Source organism: Simochromis diagramma, unplaced genomic scaffold, assembly GCF_900408965.1.
Source record: "Simochromis diagramma unplaced genomic scaffold, fSimDia1.1 OVJJ01000026.1, whole genome shotgun sequence".
NCBI classification, from domain to species: Eukaryota; Metazoa; Chordata; class Actinopteri; order Cichliformes; family Cichlidae; genus Simochromis; species Simochromis diagramma.
In genome coordinates this window covers 727,581-750,581 of record NW_024386985.1, presented here as the reverse complement: position 1 = coordinate 750,581, position 23,001 = coordinate 727,581, and the positions used below count along the sequence as shown (strand labels likewise).

The following is a 23,001-nucleotide window of genomic DNA, read 5'->3' as shown; positions in this document are numbered from 1 at the left end:
AATACAATATCTTTAAAACAGAAATTTAAAAACTTGAAGGGAGGGCTGTGTGGAGGGTATACAGCAGCCAATCAATGGATGGCGGGTGGGGGTGGGGGGCTTTCTAAATAATCCTGTGGTTCAGCCAACAAACAAAAACCTACCAGTTTCCGTTCTTTGCTTCCTCCACAAACTGGACGAGGTCACCTGTCTCCAGAGAGAGGTCTTGGGGATCACGAGACTCGTATGTTAGCTGTACTCGGAAACGGCTGCTGTCACCCTGCAGAAAGAAATGGTTTTCAAATTCAACATTTAGCCAATCCCAAGACTTTAAGCTACTGCTTAAAGTTGTTCTACTGTACTGTGGTACTGTTCTACTCTAACTGCTGAGTAATAAACAATACCCTACAAAATGAAACAAAGACAGCAGATAAAAGCATTTAAATTTAAATATACCAATGACAAGACATTGGACTTCATTTATTTTGCTATTCTTGTAGTATTAGATAGTAATAAATAAGTTAATCATTATAAGATTTATAGGGTCTTTAGGTACATGCACACCACAGGGATTGAATGTCCCAATTTTTTCTTTGTCTTATCAGAGTTGCATCCACATGTGGGATTATTTAGTTGTTGTTGTTGCAGATGAACACAATTTAAATTGTGATTGACTGCATGATGCAAACATACTCTCCACTTTGTCAAGTACATCTGTTTAACTGCTTGTTAACACAGATATGCTCTTGTCTAATATACCAATCACATGGCAGCAACCCAAAACAAGATCAACATGATGTGATCTGACCAAGTGTCAGAATGGCAAAGAAAGGTGATTTAGGCGGCTTTGAATGTGGCATGGTTGTTAACGGGGCTGTCTTAGTATTTCAGAAACTGCTGATCTAGTGGGATTTTAATCACACAACTTCCTCTAGGGTTTACAGAGAATGGTCTGAAAAAGAGAGAAATATCCAGTTAGCAGCAGTTCTCTGGGTGAAAGTGCCTTGTTAATGTCAGAGGTCAAAGGAGAATGCTCCGACTGCTTTAAGCTGATAAAAAAAGCAACAGTGTGTTAGATAACTATTACAACCAAGGTATGAAAAAGAGCTTGTTTGAATACACAACACACTGAACTTCGAAATAGATGAGCTACAGCAACAGAAAACTACTACTGTCAACTAAAGGCAGGAAACTGACACTACAATATACACAGGCAATTTACAAATGGACAACAGAAGATCTGAAAAACACCAAATCTGAGTAGTCTTGATTTTGTGCTACAGCATTTGGATGGCAGGACCTGAGCAGAAAGATCCATGCTTTAGACATTATGGTTCCACGTATCAACAGTTTAGGCTGGTGGTTGTGGTGTAATGGAATGGGGGCTGATTTCTTGGCACATTTTGGGCCCCATTATTACCTGCTGAGAATCATCATTTAAGTGCAACGGCCCACTTGAGTACTGTTGCTGATCTTGTCCATCCCTTTATGACCACAGTTTACCCATCATCTGATGGCTGTTTCCAGCGGGATAACACACCACGTCATAAAAGCTCAGATCATCTCAAAGTGGTTTGTTGAAGCTGACAATGAGTTCACTGTACTCAAATGGCCTCCACATTTACCAAATCTCAATCTAGCAGATCACATTTGGGATATGATGGAACGGGAGATTCACATCATGGACATGCACCTGACAAATTTGCAGCAACTGTGAAGTTCTGACGGGAAAATGTAGTCCATCCTACATCTAGCTAAGTACCTAATAAAGTGTCCTACAAATGTATGTTCTAAGCTGCTACATTCCCTGCATCACTAACGTGCTCAGTCCTCGTGTCGATAGTGTGCACGTGCGTGTACGTCACACAGATTATAATGGATGTGGAAATGCTGCCATATTCGGCAGACATGTGCAGTTAAAATCCTACCCCTTTTTCATCTTCCCCTCATTTCCTAAATGTCAAGTGGTCAGTGCCTGCTGCTAACAAGAAGGGAGAACATGGGAAATAATTAAGCTGTGGAGGGGTCCTCCTTTAGGGGGATTGAAATGGGATTTAGTGAAAAAGAAGGGAAAATGAAGAATGGGTGAAGAGGCAATGAGAGATGAGTGTATAGCAGTTGGGGGATGGTTCGTGATCATAAAATGTCATGATTTATCTGACAGCTGACATGACTCAGCTGGAGTCGAATGAGTGCAGTTGAGTTACGTTCCTCACTCGGGCAAAAGTTTAATAATGCTAATTGTTGCTGAAATTGTCACACCTGGTTTCAATTCTGGACAAAATCATTTGCAACATTCCGTTTTACTAAGTTTCACTCTTAAATAAAGTTTCAAAATGATCCAGTGATGTAGCAAATCGTATCTGAGCTTCACTTCTTTACATTTTTTAGCTGATGTGGGCAGCAGACTTAAATGTTGCCTACATTTTTATTGTTGCCTTCCTCGTCTGAAGAGTTGGAGGATTCCTCTGCGCTGGAGGGAATCGTCTCAAAGTCCTCTGTGTCCATGGAAAGAAGACGCCGCTGGGCCCAGCCTGAGGGGAATCAATACACATGATTTACCATTAAAAATGTACTCATAAACAAGGGGGGACATTAATATGCATCTTGGCAGGTGATGACGCTTCGGGAAAGTAATGTTGCTGTGCAGTCAAATAATTGGTTACATCATCGTGAAAGCTTGATGATTCTGTTTTCAAGAATTCAACCTCAAGCCAAATTTCTCACATTCAGGATGACTTCAATCCCCGTACGAGTCGCAGCCTGCACAAGGGAGGCTGTCACTACCCATACTTCTCACGCTAATAACGACTTTAGCATATGACTGAAGCAGCACATACAGCGCATGCATATATTAAAATAAGTCTAATATTTATGGTATCAGTGTAAAAAGATTACACTGCTTATCCAGACATCACTCTTGCCTCAGGGAAGAATTGAACTCACAACCTTTTTGAGTACTGGTGCAGTTTACTGATCTGTCAGCACACTGTTGAACGGCAGCAAAAAAGGAAGAGGTTTTCACTGACAACACGGGAAATATTTGAACATTTTTTCCCCACAATGGCAGAAAAAAGAAAGAAACACAAGAAAAAACAAACAACAACAAAAACACAGTGCTTATCCCAGCATCAGTTTAAGACAGTTTAAAGCTGCACAGTGGGTCCAAACACTCACTCTCACACGCCTGGGTTTTGAACACAGGCTTTTGAATTCCAAAACTGCTTCACCAGTTATAATAGTGCAAGGAGCTGTGAGAGCTTGGCATTTGTAAAGCATCATTCTTCAACTTTACAATTTGTTGAAGTAAAGTGGTTTGTAAAAAATAAAGAATAAAGCTCTTAAGATGTGATTTTGGTTGTTACATCACCGCAGATCTATTGTGAGTCGCCGCTGGTGTTGCGCTCTCTCTACATCCTGTTTCAGGTACTGCATCTGCTCCTGTGGAGCCAGTGTCCTGTGCACAGCTGAGTGCACTCAGTCAATCAGCCACTGAGGTGTTTAGACCGGGGGAGAAGAGAGGGCCAGGCCAAAGAGCCTTTTGCTTTGACAGCAATTGAGCAGTGTGGTTCTGAAAACAGCCGCTTACTCCTTTCGGTAAAGTTTTTTTTTTTTTTTTTTATCAGCTTTTTATCAACTTTTTCATATCTTTTCTTTAATCAGGTTACGTTTCGTTGCAGTTTTCTTTTCTGTATATAAAACTTTTGGAATTATATATTAAATTTGTGCTTCTATAAAACTAAGGGAGATTTGAATGTTTCAAGTCTGTCACCACCAGGTATTTTCCATTTGACCTCACAGCTAACACCATCACAACACCCCACCAAAGGCAGTAGTGATAATCAGACCTAACTTTGATAACAGTGTCTGTTTTCTTCATGGTTTAGGTGGAGTGAGCAGGTTCTTCCACTGCACATCTTTCCGTCTCCATTTTACGGTTGCTGAGGTTTGAAATTCATCTCAAGAAAGGGCTGCTTGAAAACCAACTTTCTTATTTGTAAATTCACTTCAATTTTATTCATATCGCGCCGAATCAAAACAGCTTATTTGTCCCTGATGAATTCTGACAGAATGCTGAGTTCAGCGAGTCCCCAAAATTCAAAAAGGAAAAAACAACGACAACAAAAAACACAATAAGGAACGCACAAAAAACAAATGAAATGAAAACAAAAGCATCCATTTATATTCACAGTGTTTATGGGAAACTTCATTTCTTCTGTATGGCAAATTAGGCTAAACGCTGCAAAATCTCCCCTTTTTTGAGAAATGATGTAGCTACGTTGTCCAGTCAGTCTTTCTTCATAGCTGTATAACTTATGGACAAAAAGCCAGAGTCAGCATATGTGATAAGCTCTCTTATCCTCCTTTCTTTCTTTTTATTTAATCTCTGAAGGCACAAAATAGTCATCAAAATGTGGTCACAAGCCTCTTTTCTTCTCATTTTTATATGGCCTACAATAATTCTGCATAATTTTGAGCAGTTTCAAATTCTTTTGTGATCTATAACAACCACTTGTTTGTTACACTCATATCAAACATTCGGTATGTTTTCAAGTCTGTGGTTTTCCATTATCTTATCACTACTGGTTTAGTATCTGGCTTCAACATCAGATCCCATCTATATATCGTCATTCAACAGTTATTTTTAGCCTTGGAGCCGATGTGGTCGCATGTACAGATTTTCTGTCTGAAAGGCTTCAAAGTTAAAATTTGAAGGTTAACTGTGATTTAATAATTTATCTTTGGCACATGTTTTCTTATCTGCCTTTAAATGGGTCTCTGTTCCTGCTTAGGAAACAGCCATAGGTGCTGTTATCATGTTGTTTTTGATTATTTAGAGGTTTATGTTTAAGAGAAGCTGGAGAGGAGATTATACAAGGCCGAGCATGTGCACAGGAAGACAGAAGAAATTAATCATGTTAAATTATTAACATCGTAAAAATGTTCCTCTGATGGGTTTATGAAAGGTTTTTACCACTTCCCTCAAACCAGTTGACATTTGAATTTTCTTTCTTTCTTAAATTTGTTTAAGCTTTATTTAACAAGGGAGTAGAAAAATAAAAACTCTCAATGAAAGCACATCATTACAAGGACACTTGGACTGGTCAGTAGTTTGAAGCCATTTGACAGACATAGCCTCTGTTTATGTTTTTAAAGAAGACAGTCAATGCGATGCAAAAGGAGGACAACTAAAAAACAAAACAAAAAACAAAATATACTTTCACATAAAACTGAAATCAACTCCACAGGATGATAGTCTCTCAAGTGACTGGAGGAGATGAATCCTCCCCTGTAGTTACCTGGTTGGGAAGTGGATCTAGGGACAGCTGAGGTGCCACCAGGACCAGCAGAAGTGCTGCTAGTCATACTCTGACGTTTCCTGACTGCTGCCATAGCGCCGCGCAATGTATCTGGAGGGAAGCCAACTGCTTTATACCAATTTTGTCATCACAACTGTTAAACTGCACCACAAAAACCCAAAACCTGTATTTAAAAAGCACAATTTCTAAAAGTTGCACAATTACATCCAGTCAGTGTGCTGTCTAATAAGAAAACCATGCAACTGTATCCATGCAGAATCAACGAGAGAAAAAAATAAACAAGCAACAGAAAACACCAAACACCTACCAGGGAAAATCTGTGATCAAAACACACAAAAGCTACACAGACACACACACACACACAAATGATACCAATTTCATTTGATGCTCATGCACTGACAAAAAGAACATCACAAACCACCTACAAGTCACCAAAGCACGCACGAAATGGAACTACAAAAGGTGAAACACATCATCCAGAAATAAAGAAGCACAGTCAATCAAGAAATAACATCTGTCTCCTTGTACCTTCATAACCAAATGGAGTGGGATCACTCTTTATTTCATGCCTTTTGCTCTTTATGCTAGCAGAGAGGGGACCTGGGCAGAGGAAATAACATGCAACAAGAGAATTAATGAGAAACCAGCATATTAGAAAGACGGTTGCATCATCCCAAATCACCTTTCATCAACCTTTTAAAGCCCCTTTTAGACATTAGAAAGCTGTAATATTATTTTCTGTTAAAAAGCATTTTGTCATTTAGACATAGGCCTTAAGTGGGCTGAATCATCTTAAGACCATTATGACTTTAATTTTTTTTTAAAAGAAAAGAGTCATATTTTCCATGCAGTAATAGGCACCTGGATACAGAGTTTCTAAAGATGAGAGCAATTAGTTGACAAAAAATTATTTTAATTATTTTTCCATCTTTCCAGCTATATTTTAAAAAAATTATTTTTGCTGGAGAATGAATGAAATGGATGCTTTTCTTCAGGGTTTAATTCATGACCATCAGCATAATTAAACAGAATATAGAACTGATGCTGCAGCTGCTTCATTTAAAACCTGAGAATGCAGGCTACATGGTTACTGGTAGCTTCTGACTCTTATGTAATCTCCCATATGTTGTAACTAAAGTATTTGCTGAATCTTTAATGCTGGCAAACATTATTGTTATGTTTGAATTGTTTTTTTCATCTTTTGTGAGAAATATTTGACCTTTGACCACAAAACATCTATAATTATTGATTCATTGAAAAACAAATCTGCACATACAAAATCAAACTGAAAATGTGTTTTGATTGACGTACTATAAAGCCCCACATGTAATATTATAATGTGCCTGGTATCATATTTGATACGTGAGTTTCTCCAACCATAATGTATGCAGATGGAAACATATCCTCTACCCACTGGTGATAATTTGTGCACTGCAGGGAGTACGCTGGCTTTGAATCCCCCTGACGTGTATGCATGTCCCTAGTTTTTACCAGTAATAGACACAATCAATCATACAATACATGCTTTATGTTACTTGGACTTAATGATTAAGAGTTCTACAACTTTTTTTTTTTAGATAAAAACTATATCAAGTAGTTACTGATACAGTACTGTGCACGAACTCTCTCTCTGAAGTCTCTTAAGCAAGCTTTCTTCTCCTGTTGACTATGTTTTGTTCCATTCTCTGTCAATATGATCCAACAATTGTTTTTCCAGTTTGTACAGCGCTTTGGTCAACGTGTGTTGTTTTTAAATGTGCTTATAGATAAACTGACTTGACTTGAATGACAATGTTGCTTCAACAATGTTGAGTTAGAGTTCTGGGGAGTCATAGGCCACGACTGATCGTGTTCTACTGCATGTTCCAGACATTTCTTCTACTACACTGTCAGTGTGTTCGGGATCATTGTGATGCTAAAAAATTAATCACACAACTTCCAGGCGGCTACACAGTGGATCAAAATCTGACAGTACTTTTACACATTCATAATTTAATTAATTTTGACAAAATCCCCAAGACCAGTGGCTGAAATGAAAAACCTGAAACCTCTCTTCTGATCTTTGATAAACATATCGACAGCTTATATTTGAAAATTGAATGAATCCCTCCATCAGACCTATTACCTCCGATTTTTAGTTAAATTTTTGTAAAATCTTGGCGTACTTCTGCCTTTTTTCCCTGTCCCCCTTCCTAAAAAATGGCTTCTCCACATCCACCCTTCTACTGAGATTATTTCTACTGACAGTTCTTTGAACATTAGATGTATCAACTGAATGGCCAGATGTTTGCCTCCTATTTCTTAATGACATGACTTAAATACCTTATTAGGCCTTTCGCTTTATCTTCTCTACTTGTCCCGTTTCCTCAAGTGTGTTGAGGACTCTCTGCACAGGAAGCCCACACACGCCACATTTTTGGCTAATATCTCTTTGGGAATCATGCTGTTGAAATACTATTTCATGCCTGTCACACTGTGTTATCTTTTGCATTTTTCATAGATTCAAATTAAGAAATGGGAACAAATGATGTTTTTTTGTGAAAGGCTGCTTGTAAGAAAATGCCCAAAGATACAATTTAAAGTTGCTTCTTTGCTAAGTTGTGTGTTATGCGTAGACACAACGCTGGCTCATCCCTTCAACTGGGTGTCTTTTTTTATTCTTGAATGATTCATATGTCAGTGTTAAGCAGCTTTAAAAAAAAAAAAAAAAAAATTCCTCTGACACCAGTCAGAGACAGGGACTGAAAATGACTGAAAAAGCATCCAAAGAAACTTTGAGGGACCTTAAGAAGGGCTGAAGAACTATTACAAGACCACTTTTAAAAGATAAAAATAAAACCTGGCTCCTTAGAAGCACAACATAAAGACATGATGTTGAAACACAGCATGGTAACACTAACATCTGTGTAAAAACACTGCCTCAACACCACATTTATTTATTTATTTATTTTTTGCTTCCATATCAGATATCTATCACACCAGAAAAAAGCACAAGTGTTATGAACTACATTAATGATAGCACTGGTCTGTCCAGTGAAGACGTAACAGTGCAGAGTCGTAAAAATAATGTCTCTAAATGGAATTCAGTCTTCATTCATTTTCATTTTTACACCTGTTCTCCTGCTTGTATTTCATGGAAATCACACGTTTATCTTACAAAAATGTTTTAGGTGCTATGAGGGAGTGATGAACAAAATACAGCCCATATGTTCAATTACTCATAATTCACATTTCTCAGTTTTAAATATAAAGCTGCATGCAATTAAAATTACACGGTAGTGCTAGAGATTTTCATATCTGTTTCAACAATATCAAGCAATATAGAGTAATATTGTTCCTTGCTTAGCACACAGTGTGGATTAGAATTAAAAATACAGGCCGAAAAGCAACAGCCACGCTCAGACCTCCGCTGAGCACTGTGGCCTGCAGTGCTCTGATCGGTCAGTCTCAGCTGCATGAGGGATAATAAAAGAAATGCAATAAAAAGAGGACAGTGAGACTGGATGGAAATAGTTTTTTTTAAAGTTCAATTTGAATTCTTTTCCTGCCTCTGCCTCCTTGAAAATCAGTGTCTCATCTGTATTCGTAAGAGAAATTGCACTTCTATTGCCACTTTTAATGTCACCCTGCGTTCCAAATGTCACCTTATCAAAATTCTTATTTCATTACAGTTGCTTAAAAAAAGTATCTGTACTGAATGCCTGCCCACCTCTCGTCCATCTCTTCTTTCTCTCATTGTGTTTTTAGCAATTCTCTATCAGACACGATGCAAATCTCAAGAGAGGAGAATATGGTGAAGTTGCTGACCAGCTATTTTGCTATTTAGCCAGCAAACTGATACTAGAAGTGCACTTGTCTCCCAGGGGATGTGCATATGGAAGCTAATTTGGCAAGCTAATGCGCATAATGTATCCATGCTTGTAGCTAACAGAGAAACGTGAGCAAGAAATCTAAAGTGAGCTGTAGATTCAAGTCTGTATGTTGCTGTGGGTCAGAATCACTGTAAGCTTACAGGAGTGATACACATACATGCACTGATCAAACTCATATGTTGCTCTGTATTAGAAATGATTTACTGTTAGCAAAGACACACAAAGAAACTGTTTGGCACTCTGTAAATCACACAAAAGACTGGATGTTTAGGCTCTCTCAGATATAATGAGAGGTAAGCTCTATCCCACCTTTCTCCATAGGTGAAATTATGGGTTAATGTTTAAAACACATCTTTAATTATATTTCCTATTTTAGCTGAGTAAACAAAACCCCAAAACAAATTGGCAGGTGTGTGGCAATGCACTATAACCTAGTCACCTGTTTAAAATACAATGAAAAACATTAAAATAACCTCGATACGAAACAAATTTGTCACGGTTTCGATTCACTTGAATTCTCATTGTACAGAAAAGTGGACCCTGGCTCTTTCTTACAATTCCTCTTGGGCAGCTCTTGGCAAGAGGGGTGAAAAACCACTGACTTTTATCAGGAAGAAAACCTCCATCAGAGTCACACTCAGACAGGGTGCCCATCTGCCTCGACTGGTTGGAGGAAAAGAAGTGTGGAGAGAAAATCTCTGCTGAAATCTGTGAAAACATTCAGTTCTCCAAACCTCTCCCTGCATCTGTATTTTTGGAGAATAGGTTTGGTACGGTGGACCAAAGAAAATCAAATCAAATCAAAATCTGGCAATAAAGAAAACAAACAACCGCCATTGTAATGATATTAAAAATGCAAAATGTTCAATTCTTCCTTTTTGATCCAGCCCACAAAACTTGTAATTTCTTTTCATTTTAAAATATGTACAATATAGCAATGCATCCTTTTTGTTTGACACTTCACAACTGTAATAATTAGAATTCAACTTATTGAGATGCACATCAGTAACAACGCAGCCAATGTGATCAAAATAAGAAAAAGGCTGTAAAGAGCAGGAAGAAACTACAAAGGCTGGTACCTTTTGTGCGCCGTGTAGCGAAGGAGGAGGAGGAAGAGGAAGCAAGAGAAGAAGTGAGAGAGAAGCGGCGGGGGACCTCAGCCTCTTTAGCAGCAGGTTCTAAAGCCGGAAAGGGGTCAGGAGGAAAAGAAGAAAGGAAAAAGCACGGGGAGAGAAAGCTTTAGTAACGGGATTTAAAAAGAGGCGAAATGACAAGGAAGAGGAGGATGGACAGCGACTTTGGGCATTAAATAGAATGCAAATCAAAGACAAAGAGAAAGCAGCCTTCACGGTCTTTCTTAGCACTGCCATCCTTAATAACCAATCATCCATACATTCTCTAGGAAAGACCATAAAATGCAACTGAGAAAGAAAAATGATTTTTTTGAGAGTTTACTAAGATTTTACTTTCAGAATCTAAGTTTAGACATGCCAATAAAAATTAAATTGGACTGATACAAAAGTCTAATGTAGAAGGATTCCCTCTTAGTCATCACTAATGAAATAAGTAGGATTTTTTTTGTTTTGTTTTACCTGATGCAACATCACTGCAACACAACAGTGGGATAGCTTTCACTAATTTTAAAGAAAGGTTTCTATCAGTCGACGTGTCTGCCGTCTAGTGACTTAAACGTGACTGGAGATGACTGTCTTTCAAAACTGCTCTCTCATTCCTCCAACTGTGTCATCAGCGTACCTGTGTGGTCATACTGCTGTGAAACAAAAACAAGTCTCTTCTTCCTTCAGATATGTTTAAACATATTACAATGTCAAGAGGGCTTTGGTACTGTGAGGTGAAATGCCGTGTAATGCTTCACCATATATTTCCGCCCAGCTACTCTTTGTCTTCATCTGTCCATCACCTGCTGTCAAATCATGCCTCTTCGACAGAACTCCATCCCATTCTTTTCTAAATCACAGTTGTTGCAGTGCAAGCAGGGGCAGATGACACAGACGTGAACAGATAAAAGCACAGACAGAGGAGTGGATGGAGATGCGGTCTTATTATGTGAGATATGGCAGACACTGCAATGCATGTAGAGAAATCCGTGCAAGAACTAAGTGGCATGCACCGGAGCGAAAAGACTTAACTACAAAGGGCAGATGCTGCTGCCGTTCATGATGATGACAATTATCATTACGATCAACATTATTGTGACAGCAATTATAGATAAAAAGAGCAAACAACAGATGATAATGTTGACAAAGATGCCAGTGATGATGATAAAGATGGCGATACAGGTGGATTTAGCGAGCACTCGGCATATTGCTGTTACCTGCGGGAAGAGACCTCCTGTTGGAAAGTCCTTGCAAGGTGAAATGCTTCCTAGCATTAACAGCCGAGTAGCCTGACTGGCTGGCTGAAGCGTCAGCTACGTAGCAAAGCGAGATTAAGCAGAAGTTAGTACATTAGAGAAAGAAGAAGCAGTTTGAGCGTTGCTTGAAAAGAATAAAGTGATGCAAAGGGTTTATATGGCTGTCAAAGTGCTCTAATAGTATTTCTTGTCTTGACTTGAATTGCAGACTTACTAAACACTTGCAGGTTGTTTATGAAGCAAGTATACTGTACCATATGGAGACACATACCTTTTCCCCATAAGTCAACGTTTCATTACGTCAAAGCTTATACCTTAGAAAATGAAATACTTAAAAGAGATTTTTCCTCTCACATGTGGTAAACTTGAACTACACCACAAGACATATTTGCCAACACTTTTTCAACTGTTTATTCAACAATAATATCAACAGATTATAATTAATGTACTGTATCCTTGGACTCGGAGTCAATAGTGGCTCGTTTACCAGAATTAACTTCTTGAAAGAATTTGGCATAATTGTCCATCACTTTGTGACATTGGCATGCAGATAATTTTATGCAATCTTCCATGCAAAGCGTGCAGGATATTTAAGGATTTTTCTCACATACACTGCAACTTTCATTCATTATTCTGACTCACTTACGGTTCGACTTTCAGATAACTTTTTTATCATTTGCTGTCAAAGTGTAAAATCATCATTCTGTCCAAGATGCTTTCGATCATGTGAGGCAGTCAAATCTAATAGTTCCCTTCTTCCAACTACTGTGCAGATGATGGAAAGCAGAAAAGTCTGTCATAAAAGCAGATTGTTTCCTAAGACTGATATTTAGGAATCTACTATAGATTATTACTATTTGTTATTATCTGTATTTTGTGCTGTTGAAATATGAAATTATGTCATATTAAACATTGAAGTTAAACGGTACAACTGGCCAAAGGAAGCTAAGTGAAAGAGGGACTTAATTCTTCCATCTTAAACCTTGATTGGATCATCTCTGTCTGAAGAAGTGAAGATAATACTACAAGATTCATGACAATAACAATGAAAACATAGACTTACAAAAATGGAGATTTTGGTGAAACTCTTCACTTCACATCTGTTCAATTTTCCCCTCATAGAGGTTTTTTTTTTTTTTTTGGAAAACACATAACACATTGAGCCACTTTCCTCAGATAATACCTATGGCTAAAGTTCCCTAACCACAGCCATCAGTCCAGAGAAACTCAGTAATTGACAATTTTTTAAGGAATGTGAAAGAGTTTTAGCAAAAAAGGATTGAGACCCCATCAAAATCTGACATATTTTCATGTAAATGCAAGAGGTCTTGAAATATTTATAATAACCACACAATAATTTTTACCCTGTAAAATGAAAAGAATATTTCAGTTTCTCCACTGCTTCTAGGTCAGCAGCTATACTGAAGCAGATTAGAAGTCATTGACCATGTTCACTCCTTTGTACATAGACTATGCACTGTATAAAATTGAAGCCTCTGGTTCTGTGGGCCTAAAAGTGCTCGCTGCAACAGTTAATTACATATTTTATCTACAGTGTATGCTTTGTAAAAAATGTCATATTTTTGTATGTTGTTTTTTTTTTTTTGTCCAATGAAGCATTGCTCAGATGATCCATGGATTTAAACAACTCATCAGGGGCTTGTACACATAAAGCCCTATATTCACCTATTAGAAAGATGTATGTGCCTCATGCTTCTAGTGGAACATTGCTTACCAAGTAGCACTCTAAGCATGGGAAACATGGCATCAGAACTAAGTGAAACTGTCAGTAGTCACATTGTTATTCTGAGCAAAGGCTGGCTTTCTCAACGCCAAAGTATGGCTACACTGAGGATTTCTAAGGGAGCAGTGCATGGCTCACACCATCAAAAGATCAATACATCAAGCTTTGTTTACTGAAGACCAGAAAAGCTACTTCATCTTAAATACACAATAAACATGATAAATAAAACAGGTCGGCAATCAGCAAAAGTCCTGCTAAAAAAAGAAAAAGGATTTACTGATAAATCCAAGACAGAGACTCGAGATTGGTTGTCAGATTTTGCAGAGTCCATGCTGTCACTCAAACAAAAGAGGTGCTAATACATGACAAATATTGCAATCAAATATTTTATACTGTATTTAGTTTAAAACAAGTGTATATATTCCTGCACCTTCACAATGAGCCTTTCAGCCTGATTAACTGCTCAAGCAAGTCTGCATGATAAAGTACTAAGTGCTCGTCCAACTACCACGGACCTCAGAGCTCTCAGCCTCATATCTTTGGAACTCTCTCCCACACTGCATTCACAGTATTCTTTGTTTCTATCTTTAAACCATTTCTTAAAACACACCTTGTTAAGATTGTACATTCAGTTTTATTTTGTATTTTTGACTTTTAATTCTGTAAAGGTTTTCTAATTGTCACTGTATGCAGCATTATTATTATTATTATCATTATTATTATGTAGGGTAGTGAGCTGGACCCTTATATGGGTTTCAATAAGCAACAGGAGGTAGAGCAGGTCACCTACAAATTGGAAGGTTGGTAGTTCGATCCCAGTCAGCTCCAGTCTGCATTTCACATATCATGGAGCAAGATACTAACCCCAAGTTGCTCTCCAATGCATCCATCAGAGTATGAATATGTGAATGTTAGATAGAAAGAACTTACATAGGAAAAGCATAGAAAAAAGTGCTTGTATGACTGGGTGAGGCAAGTTGTATAAAAGCGCTTTGAGTGCTCAGTTAAGAGTAGAAAAGCACTATATAAGAACCAGTGCATGTAGCAAGCCCACTATTAATTACTGTGTGGGATAAATATGCCCAGCCAACACCACATTTCACATTTCACCTAATCACTGTTTGCCTATACATGCAATTTTTAATGGCACTAAGAAAACACCACACTGGGGATTACTGTAGAGAAGATAAAACCATAGAACATGTTTTGCTGTACTATCAGAAATATGAGAAGCCATGAGATTTAAAACCCTATTTTTTTTTCACTCCATGGTGCAGTAGTTTACACATTTACCTAACAATTAAAACATCTCTAGTTTGAACACAAATCCCTTGAGGGTTGTGTCAGATGCGGCATCTGAAAACACTACCCTTCTCTCACCCCAACCAGTTGCGGCTGTGTTTCTGTTTGCTCAGTCTGTCTAGGAAAACTTCATAGCATAAAACTACACTCAGATAACAGTTCAATGCAAAGCATTATCAACAAGAAATAGATGGGATTAGAAGGAATCCAGGACGGAAAACTGAGTAAGAATCAAAGACGAGAAGGAATGTGAGAACTAAGGAGAAGTAAAAGGGATGCACAGAGTGAATTAAAGAGAGATGACTGATGAAAAGTAAATGGCTGGAAGCTGACAGAAGAAGGAATAAACAGCACAAGACAGAAACATAAAGGAGTAGGGGAAAGAGAGAATAGAGCAGGAGGTGACAATGGATGCCAGGAGACAGACAGGTTGGTTTTATAATATGTGGGGCGATTGTGGCTCAAGAGTTGGGTGTTCACTTGTAATCGGAAGGTTGCCGGTTTGAGCCCCGGCTCGGACAGTCTCGGTCGTTATGTCCTTGGGCAAGACACTTCATCTACCGCCTACTGGTGATGGCCAGAGGGGCCGATGGCGCAATATGGCAGCCTCGCCTCAGCTACAACTGTAGCTGCCTTCACCAGTGTATGAATGTGAGAGTGAATGACTAGTGGAATTGTAAAGCACTTTGAGGGGTCCCGAAAAGCGCTATATAAATGCAATCCATTATTATTATAATAGAGGCCAGCCACGCATTTGAAGGGCGATACCCAAAGCAGCAGCCACTGTCAGCATTCCCTAACCTTTAACTTCCTGCTAGCATTTAGGACTGTGCGAGTGGTAAAGAAAATTCAGTGTGAGAGCATGGCAGGGTGGAGAAAATCCATAAAAAGAAAGCAGAAACAGTAAACACTAAGCTACTGAAACCTACCTTTGAACAAATGCTGTAGGGCAAACCACACCTTCAGTGGTGTTTTAGGACTTAGGGTATGCTTTCGACATCGGCCCCCACTCATTCCAAGGAGTATGTCGACACTATACCAGCTAAATTTGAATTATTCTGTCTATTTGAGGCCTTGTCAGAATCACTCTGATTTTCTTATATCCAGAAGCATAGCTTTCCAAAAACAGTCTCTAGAGGGTTTTAACACTAAAATGTCAGCAATGTCAGACTAAATAACACTAGATCATTTCAAAAGCTGAAGAATGGAGAATGCCTCTCCCACTCAGCTCGGCTAAATGCCAGGAAACACAGGAATGGCTGGCACACTCTCGACTCACCCCCCAAAAAATTCTCTGGAGCTGAAGGGAGGATCCAGAGGTACTCTCGGTATCTGGGAAATTGCGGCTTACAGATTTGAAACACATGCACTTCAGTGAGCAGCACCTTCCTTGCACAAATGTGTTGCCTAGGTCCAGACAAGCCAGACCGTAACGTTAATGCATGACAAAAGTCTTTGTAGAAGCAAGATTTGGCTTTTAGGAGCCAACTTGGTAATGCCTCGAGGGAAAAATGCTGTTTTTTTAGTTTAAAGTCTCTATCTGAATGAATAGAGAGCCAGAACCTTCAATGAGATCTGATAGAAAGAGCTTCAAAAATGTAATGACTTTACCCTATAATGAGGTTTAATAAGCTTTTCTCCACTGTAAGTTCTAGTTTAACCACTAAAATGCAACGTTCACAAAGGTTTGGCTCCATTAATGGCTCATCTCATAATGATATAGACTTCTATTCAGGCTTCTTTTACTGCCATGTCACTCTATTATAATGAGAAAGTCCCAGTGGGTCAATGTTTGACACGGCTGTTTTAGAGCAAGAAGGTCCTGAGCTCAAACACAGACATGGCCCTTTTCATGTTGACCAAAAAAAAAAAAGGTAAGGTTAATACTTGAGTTTTTTTTCACAAGCAATAGAATACCAGGCAGCTAAGAAGAGGGAGCTTACAACACTCCAGGATTTACTCAGGGTTAAGAAGCAGACTAAGGAATAGTGCAACACTTTGGCAGACTACTCTGACAAATGATGTGTCTAATCAACGGTAACTGATTGGCGAAGTGGAAAGAGGTGAGTAGAAAGGCACTCAGCTGACAATACTGGCAGGAGGGTAGGACAGGTAGGAGTGGTATGTCTTAAACGACAGTAGAGTAAGATAGTGTCAAACAAACAGAATGAATGAAGGACAACGTGGGACACCATGACAGTTGTGGCTGGCAACGGATTTCCATCACAAGGATAGCTACTGCTAGACTGCATGCAGATCAACAGTCTTTTCAGCAGCATATTTCACAGCCTTGTAAAATTACTGGACCTTTGCTGCATATTTAAAAGTATAATTTGATATATTGATGTTATGCAGCAAACTTTAGATATTAAAGTAATAAAGGGAAACTGAAAAGACAAGATAAGGCGTGATATAAAGGGCACTGTAGAAAGGCTACAGATAAGAAAGTGATAGATAAATAGATAGCACGGATAAAGGGGTGAGACATGGAAGAACTGATGAAAGACAGAAAAAAGGGGTGTTAAGAGACAAGGTGGCTCCCTGGAATTGGCCATAGGGGATGCTTCCTGTCACCTTGAGTTAGTGTTGGCACACAGACACACAGACACAACTTTGATCAACAACCCTTGCTGATAGACTGCTGATAGCCATACACACTAGAAAGCAGCACAGAGGGCTTTCTCACAGGAGACAGGTACAATTTGAAATTGCACCTGTTATCTTATCCCCTACTGCGGCTGACAGCGTTGTATTTGTGTTAGTGCGTGCATCTCTGTGTGAGGAGGCTGTACAGCTTCTCTGTATGCTTTTGACCTAACTGCATGTGCAAAGGTTGTTTTTGGCTAAGAGTCTACATGCAGAAGTACAGCACAGAGATTTAGAGGAGACTATGTGTGCATGAACAGCATGTTAGCATGAGAGGCCATGTGCTGTAACCTTGCCCGTTCTTCCATTTTACAATAACTCCATGGAGACTGCAATCTGAAATCTCAAGGTTCACACATCACCCCATCTACAGTTCATTTTACTCAATTCTGGAAGTAATACGAGATGCTGACTTTTTGGTTAGTTTGGCAAGTGAGCTCTCACCTCTCTTCTGCCTCATATTAGGGCTGGGGTTGGACCTCCTGAAGCCTGACTCTGGGCTTGATGAATCAGAGTGTTTCAGTGCCATCTTCCGCACATTCCTATTGAGAGTAGACAGATCAGTGAGAAACTGAAATAGCTAAGATTTCCACTTGTCATTGTCCATCCCTGTTCTGAGAGCAGATTTTTTCAGATTCAGAGAGAAGGTTTCAGATTTTCTGCAACATGGTCATCATGGTTGCTGATTAATTTCTAATTTGTGTGATTCTCTGTTTCCTCACCTCATGGGGGCCCCATAGATGTTGAGCTGGCTGGCTTCTGTGAATGTAAGAGAAACAGAAAATTACTGATGGTCAAACTGGAGCACCGTAAGCTTTAAAACAAGGATTTGCTGCTGGAATCACTACCTTTGAGCAAGGCATCTGGCCCAAAACATTGCTCAAAGCTACTTTGTTCATCGGTACGTGAGGGATTTTGACTTGGATTAGTAAATGAGTAAAATATGATTGGTAAATGGAATAGGAGGAATTGGCTTGGATAGCATTTCCATAAAATATTCTGCTACTCTAAGGTCGCCATTTTCTGTGCCTGTGTTTGTTTTCCCTTTTGAGAAAAAAGCTGCTGAATTCATTAAAACTCTGCTTATTAGAGAAATTGCTCAGTTTTGCCATCTCAACTGTTAGAAGCAGTCGATGTTTCCTTCTTCCTGCTGTCCAGAGCAGAGGCAGCGTTTCATTATTTTTCTCTTAGCAAATATTTTCTTCGGTACCACACTGTGGATTTTGTATGTCATGCAGGCCTTGAGGTGGCTTCTGTGTCTTGTTTGTAATCCTCCACTGGTGTCTGGTCCTATTGAATCTGTGTCCTGCACTGTACTGAATACATGGCGGCAGAAGAACTACAACAGTACAAGTCCTCTTTACACAAGTCAAGACATGATATCAGAAAGACCAAACAGAAAAGAACAAGACAGAAGAAGATACAAAACACCATCTAGTTTTCTGAAAAACTATAGAAAATCAAGGTTTCAAGCTTTACTTCCAGTGCCTATCCTTTAGAGCCATGCTGCTGGCATCTTTTACAACTGGAAGCTTTTATTCTATAATTCATGAGTTATTTCAATGCTTAAATTCTCCCAGAATGCTGTGTCAACTCTATAAGCTGCTTTTACTGGACTGATATCCTGAAATCCTGCTCGGGCTCTATAAAGAAAGAAAAATCCAAACACTTAAGTTCCTGGAATGCAGCTTCAGACATCACCTACATCTAATCAACAGACTTCATAAATGCAACGTTAACAATTCTGGCCTGCCACAAGAATCCTGCTCTGAGGCAGGAAGTCTCTAGAGGAGCATCTAGTAACATAACTGTACACAAGAGGTGCTGCCTTGGCCAAATGGATAGCTCACATAAGTGAAATACCAAGCTCTGTGAATGATCTGGCTTGTTACCTCTTATACCAAGCAACCAATGAGCCTGTCGGAGAAGTGCAGACTCAGCATAGCACCGAATATTGTACTCAGCAAAAAGCATCTATTTTTTCATCATGGACAAAGTGATGTTTTATTCATAAAGGCTAGTCATATTGTGCGTAGACAGTCTGAGAAGAGAGCAGCAGCAGCAGCAAGAGTTTAAATGAGGAGTAACACCATGCATATGGCAAAGTTTATAATGTGATGCACACTCCATCCTCCATGTTTATCATTCATCTAGACAAGGGGTCGGCAACCTGCGGCTCTTTAGTCCTTATACTGCGGCTCCACGTGGTTTGGAAAAAAATTATAAGTATTTAACTGAAGTGTATTTCATTTGTGTTAGTTCTTTTTAACTTGTAGTTCTAAATTGGAAGATTATTGTGATCTTGAAATATAAAAATAAAACTATGTTATTATTTTTCATCGCTCAAAATAAGCGTCACACTCACATAAACCATACCTGCCGAAATGCCGTGCATTTATCGAGATTTCAACCCCAGGCAGGCCAAGTGGTAAAAACAAACACCACTCACGCCTCTGCAGGCGCTGTGCGCAGACGGTCGGGAGCAGAAGTCCCATTGTCAACATACCACCTGACGATGTTTGCATGAACATGCTTTTTTCTTTATTGGCTACTTTTCACACATGGTTGCTGTAGCCACACAGCCAGCTGTAGTTTTGCAGCTCACAGCCCGACACACACCAACACAACAGCAGAGAGAGCACAGAATTTAAGCCCGCGAGGCTTGATTGCAGATGCCGCTCAGGTGCGTCCGCCTCCCCTGCAGCGGCACTGCAGACCACGCCCTGCCACACACATTAACCACGTAAAATAAATGTTTATGCAGATATTTTGCAAATACTTATTTGTCATTTTTTAGCAGCATAGTGCTTTTTTCCAATTATTTTTAATATTCAGATCAAGGCTCCGCTACAGGCTGCAAAATCCCAAAGGTGACATAAGGATGACGGCTCACTACAGTTTTTGTTTCCTTTTTGTTATATTTTTAGTTTAGTTCAAAATGTGTTCATTCCATAAATAAATGTTATTTTCTCTGTAGCACTTCATGTATTTCATAAGCAAAACACTTTAGTTGTTTATACAAAGCAAAACAGTGTTATCTTTATTTTAGATGTCAAAAAGTATTTGCGGCTCCCAGTGTTTTCTTTTCCATAGAAACTGGGTCCAAATGGTTCTTTGGGTGTTAAAGGTTGCTGACCCCTGATCTAGACGAATATAGGGTAAGATACATACTGAGATAATTCCAGCGGTACAAAAACTTTGTTTAACCATACTTATCACTCGGCTGCCATTTTCTAAAATAAAGACATTTTTTTAATCACTAATCACAGTTGCTTCCAATGAGCCGTTTTGCTAGGACCACTTTAGTTAAAAGACGATTGTTTTCTTCAGAAGCTCAGGAAGTATTAAATACAGCATGCACTATACGCAAACGTCAGAAATGGTGTAAAAGGGAGGAGATGGGTACGTTTGACTTGCAAAGTAGGTTGCAGAGACAACAGCAACTGTGTAATAGCTGGTATATGAGATGTGTAATGGGAAGTTTAAATGCTTGAACTAACTAATGGGCACATTGGTTGGTGAGATCAGTCAGTCAAGAATTAGCCATCTTTCTACATCTAAAGCACTTTTGGTTCCTTTGTTCGGTTTTTAGGATCATCATCCTGCTAAATACTGTTCCATTAGATGCCACACCAAGCCATAAGAGACCTAAAAACCTGTGAGATAACACAGTGGTATGGCTTGGTCTGTTTGTATAGGCTAACCCCTATATGTTGTGCTTATCGGGATGATTTTTTTCTAAATCAGTCCAAAAAATATCCTCATTTCATTTTTACATTTTTTTTCTCGACTACAGTCTGACTTTATGACTTTATTGAGCTTAACCCAGGGTTGGCATGGTGTGCTGACATCTCTGAAATAGTGATCATGAAGCCTTTTCATAGTCATTGACCAGAAGACATGTACTCGCCTCCCTTCTTGCTGTGCAGACAGAAAGACATTTTTCTTCACCAAGTAAATGATTTTCCATCACGACTCATCATGTGAAAGACTTGTGTGCCTTGGTCTCCACAGATTATGTTTGCTTGTATGGAACAGCAGTTCAGTTCTACTTCCCTCCATAAGCAAAATTATTTCTACTCTAAACTCTGCTTAGACTTCACTGAGTAAAGTTGACCAAGTAAGCACGACAATATAATTTATTGTAGAAAGTACGCCCCAAAATATACAATAAAACCTTTCTGTAGTGCATAAAATCCTTCTTGACCTTGGAAATAGATCAAGGGTGAACTTTTAACTTTCCAGTTTTTAACACAGTGGTCATTGCTAGAGTTCAGTTGTCATGGAAATGACTATGAAAGTAAATTTTTGCCCTTTAACTGTTGGTAGAAAGTGCCAGAAAAAGCAGGACCTTGAGTTTAAATAATTTTGTCCTAAGACCCTATTTGCCATTATGTGGCCTGATTTAAATGATGTAACCCCTTAGCAGTCGGACGTACCGCCCACGGTACGTCCGACTCCTAACCCTTTTAGGCAAAATTTGTAGGACTGCTCAGTCACATTATAATCCAGCCCTTCCTCTTCTCGCTCTCCTATCACATCTATTATCTCTCCTCCTTTTCTCTCAAGCACACAACTGAGATGACTGCCATGCCTCTTCTCCTTCTCGCCACCCTCCTCTCTTCTAACAATTGCCCCTCCTTCCTTTCATGTTCATCCCTTCAAGCCTCCCTTCATTCCCTCTGAGCTGCCTCTCACCCTCCATCTCCACTCTGAAAATCCCTTTGGACTCTCTCTGCCCATCTCTGTCTCTTTGTCTCTCTCTTCACATCATTCCACCATCCTCCTCTTTTTTTTCTCCCCATCACTTTCAATCTCCTCCCTCCCTTTTTCCTGGACTAATTTCATTCCTTCTCTCTGTCTTTCCTCGCATGGAGTCTGAGGTTTAACTCACAGCGCTGGACCGTCAGAGCCTCCTACAGCCTCTACTCTCCAGGCTTCATGACAGGAATGGTGTGCTATTAGCCAGTCTGCTCACACACAGACACAGGTACACACAGGTTGTCAGCTGGGCAGAGTGTGCAGCTCACATAGTGTGCCTTACCTGTCAGTCAGGACCACAGAGTAGAACTGTGCAGAACTGACTGGCACAGAAAGGACTGAGGGAGAGAGAGAGGGGTGTGGGTTGCTGTGTGTACGTGTATTTATGTGGTTTTGTGTTTTCTCATTGTTTGGTGTTGCTTCATATTGATAAAAAATATTTTCAGCACATATTGTTGTCTTGGGGTTTTTGTTTTTATTTTTTTGAGTTTATAAAATGTCAGAAAATAGTGCCTAAAGTCAGCTCTTCAAATTATTCTGTCTGAACAAACCGCAGAGATCTTTTTATTTATTTATTTTCAAATTATGTAAAGGAGACAAAAGCATTAAATTCTCACACTTGAGCATCTGGAACTGTAGAATATTTAGTACTTTTGCCAAGAGGATGAATTAATTTGAATAAATCAGCCAGTGAAATTGTTAGATATTAAAGGAGAACCACTAATTTTAGATATATCAGTCAATTTATATCATACATTATATGAAGCGCTATCATAATGTTGCTTGTTTGCTATTAAAAGCAAAAGAGAATACAAAAAATAAAGCATAATTTTTCTGATTTACCCTTTAGGATCAACTTCTCTTGCATCTGTTTCCCACATCCATTCCTGCGTCCACTTTTTCATCACACTTTTATATCAAGTTCTGTTCTGACCACTTGAACTAATATGAAAAGTAAGCATCAACTTCTGTGTCAAAACGACCAGACTTTGATGCTGATGA

At 39.1% G+C, this 23,001-nt stretch overlaps 1 protein-coding gene across 8 annotated transcripts in view; it reads right to left on the bottom strand.

Moving 5' to 3' along the window:
- The window catches only part of mcf2l2 (MCF.2 cell line derived transforming sequence-like 2), a 109,034-nt gene that overhangs the window by 14,471 nt on the left and 71,562 nt on the right, over positions 1-23,001 (bottom strand). For 6 of the 8 annotated variants that reach the window (XM_040039806.1, XM_040039807.1, XM_040039810.1 and 3 more), the window contains exons 26-33: positions 17,961-17,997; positions 17,683-17,780; positions 11,508-11,603; positions 10,252-10,350; positions 5,829-5,900; positions 5,280-5,390; positions 2,404-2,513; positions 144-259 (exon numbers count right to left, since the gene is read on the bottom strand). In XM_040039806.1, the coding sequence (XP_039895740.1) occupies positions 144-259; positions 2,404-2,513; positions 5,280-5,390; positions 5,829-5,900; positions 10,252-10,350; positions 11,508-11,603; positions 17,683-17,780; positions 17,961-17,997 (739 nt within the window). The remainder of the gene's footprint in view (positions 1-143; positions 260-2,403; positions 2,514-5,279; positions 5,391-5,828; positions 5,901-10,251; positions 10,351-11,507; positions 11,604-17,682; positions 17,781-17,960; positions 17,998-23,001) is intronic. The other 2 variants (XM_040039812.1, XM_040039813.1) reach the window with 2 other exon arrangements.